The sequence below is a fragment of the Sorghum bicolor genome, chromosome 10 (assembly GCF_000003195.3).
Source record: "Sorghum bicolor cultivar BTx623 chromosome 10, Sorghum_bicolor_NCBIv3, whole genome shotgun sequence".
In the NCBI taxonomy this organism is placed as follows: domain Eukaryota; kingdom Viridiplantae; phylum Streptophyta; class Magnoliopsida; order Poales; family Poaceae; genus Sorghum; species Sorghum bicolor.
In genome coordinates this window covers 41,443,187-41,445,387 of record NC_012879.2, presented here as the reverse complement: position 1 = coordinate 41,445,387, position 2,201 = coordinate 41,443,187, and the positions used below count along the sequence as shown (strand labels likewise).

The 2,201-nt window shown below is 51.4% G+C and overlaps 1 protein-coding gene across 1 annotated transcript; it reads left to right on the top strand.

Moving 5' to 3' along the window:
• Positions 306-1,950, top strand: LOC8073047 (probable xyloglucan endotransglucosylase/hydrolase protein 26). Its single transcript, XM_002438387.2, has 4 exons — positions 306-637; positions 760-860; positions 955-1,148; positions 1,267-1,950. Exons 1-4 carry the CDS (start codon positions 460-462, stop codon positions 1,676-1,678), a joined length of 885 nt encoding a protein of 294 aa, XP_002438432.1. The 5' UTR covers positions 306-459; the 3' UTR covers positions 1,679-1,950.

The window sequence follows — 2,201 nt, the reverse complement described above, 5'->3', positions numbered from 1 at the left end:
ATAGTGGCCATGCATTGAGAGCATTGACCAACTGCAACCAGCCGCACGAGTTGAGGGCAAGCACTAGTGTACAGATGCTGTCGTGACCCTTGATTGTTGCCTGCCTGTCATGTCAAATTGCATCGTAGTTTTGCGTGCATAGCACTAAGCTAGCCTGCCAAGAACGATTATGGAGAAATCAAAGATGCCACCCATTATTGTATTATTCAAATGATTCAAACAAACAAAAACAAGCTGGAAAATCCTATGAACTGAAAAACTCAATCTTGCTCTGGATGTCTACTACATGCGTGCCTGAAACTTCCAACACCCCCAAACGATCGAGTTCCATCTCACCAAGCTACATATAAGCAAAGCTCCTCTTCTGGGTTTCTGACAAAGCTGTCAGGCTGAGAATAGGGCACCGATCGATCGATCAACTGAAACGAAAGCACATCGTCTTTCTATCGAAATCTTAGTATGGCGACGTCGGCGAAGATTCTCCGCCTTGCCGCCGTCACCTTGATGGCGGTGCTTGAGCTCAGCCTCGTCGGCGCCAACTTCCTGGGCGACTGCGACATCACGTGGGAGCCGCAGAACGCCGAGATGGACGAGGGCGGAAACCACCTGACGCTGTCCCTCGTCAGCAACTCCTCAGGTACATACTATCTGAATGTTCTCTTTTAATTTTGGTGTATATATACCAACACCAAAGTTTATATACGTAATACTGCAATTCTATGCGCGTGTCTGATCTACGTACGTACGCATGCCGATCAGGCAGTATGCTCCGGACGAAGAAGCAGTTCATCTTCGGCAGCGTTTCCACTCGGATCAAGCTAGTGAAGGGCAACTCGGCTGGCACGGTCACGACCTACTACGTGAGTGCTCAACGACCTTGTTCTCATTCGTTACTCATGATGACACGCAAATCTTATATATATAGCATATAACCAATTAATCATAATGAAACAGACGTCGTCCATCGGCGACAACCACGACGAGATCGACTTCGAGTTCCTGGGCAACGAGACTGGCAAGCCCTACACCGTGCACACCAACGTCTTCGCCGACGGCATTGGTCAAAAGGAGATGCAGTTCCGGCCGTGGTTCGACCCCACCGCCGATTACCACAACTACACCATCTTCTGGAACCAGTGCATGATCGTGTAAGTTACTATTCGTGCAAATATATACCGAACACCGCCAGCGCCGTCGAAACCACATCACACATGCATCGACGCCAGAGATTATTGATGACCTGTGCATGCCGTCGCGACGCTGCAGGTGGTTCATCGACGATATCCCGATCCGTGTGTTCCGGAACTACTCGGCGCAGGGCGTGCCGTTCCCGACGCGGCGGCAAATGTACGCCTTCTCCAGCATCTGGGCGGCGGAGGACTGGGCCACGCAGGGCGGCCGCGTGAAGACGGACTGGACCAAGGCGCCTTTCGTCGCCGAGTACCGCGACATCAACCTCCGCGTCTGCGACTGCGCCTCCTACGGCGCCGCCGGGTGCCCGGACAGCTGCGCATCGTCGTCAAACTGGTACGCCGCGCCGGACCTGTGCCAGCTGAGCGAGAAGCAGCTGAAGCAGATGCGCGCCGTGCAGCTCGGGTACACCATCTACGACTACTGCGCCGACGGCAAGAGGTACAACGGCACGGTGCCGCTCGAGTGCAGCATGCGGCAGTACTGATCAAATCAATTTGGATCGCGATGGATTCATTTTTGTTTCCTACCTTCTTCATTGATTTTTTATGCATTCATATGCAGCTGTGTTTTTTATTATATTGTTTGACTTGTTGATTGATAGCTATGCGTATCAACAATTGAAGAAATTTTGTGATTCTTTTTTCCTGTTCTATATGCTGCTGCCATGTATATTTGTATGAAATTTTACAAAGAATATGCCTTTTGTAATTTCTGAAACCAGATGATTGTTTGACATCACAATATGCTTCAAACTTCGTGAACACACACCACCAGCTCCGCCAAACATAGAACATCCAATATGTCACATGCATTTGGTAACAAGGGGATAGGGCTGCGTGTGTGTGGTTTCGAACTTGTTAGGTTGATCTCAGGCCCAGCCCAACGGCTGGGGCCTCTTACCCCCTGGATCGCGCCCTGATCGGGGGCGCCCAACCGATCCATGGTTGGTGGGCCCCCGACGCGCTGCGCTATATAAACAGGAGTGGGGGCCGCAGGCACGCGAGACG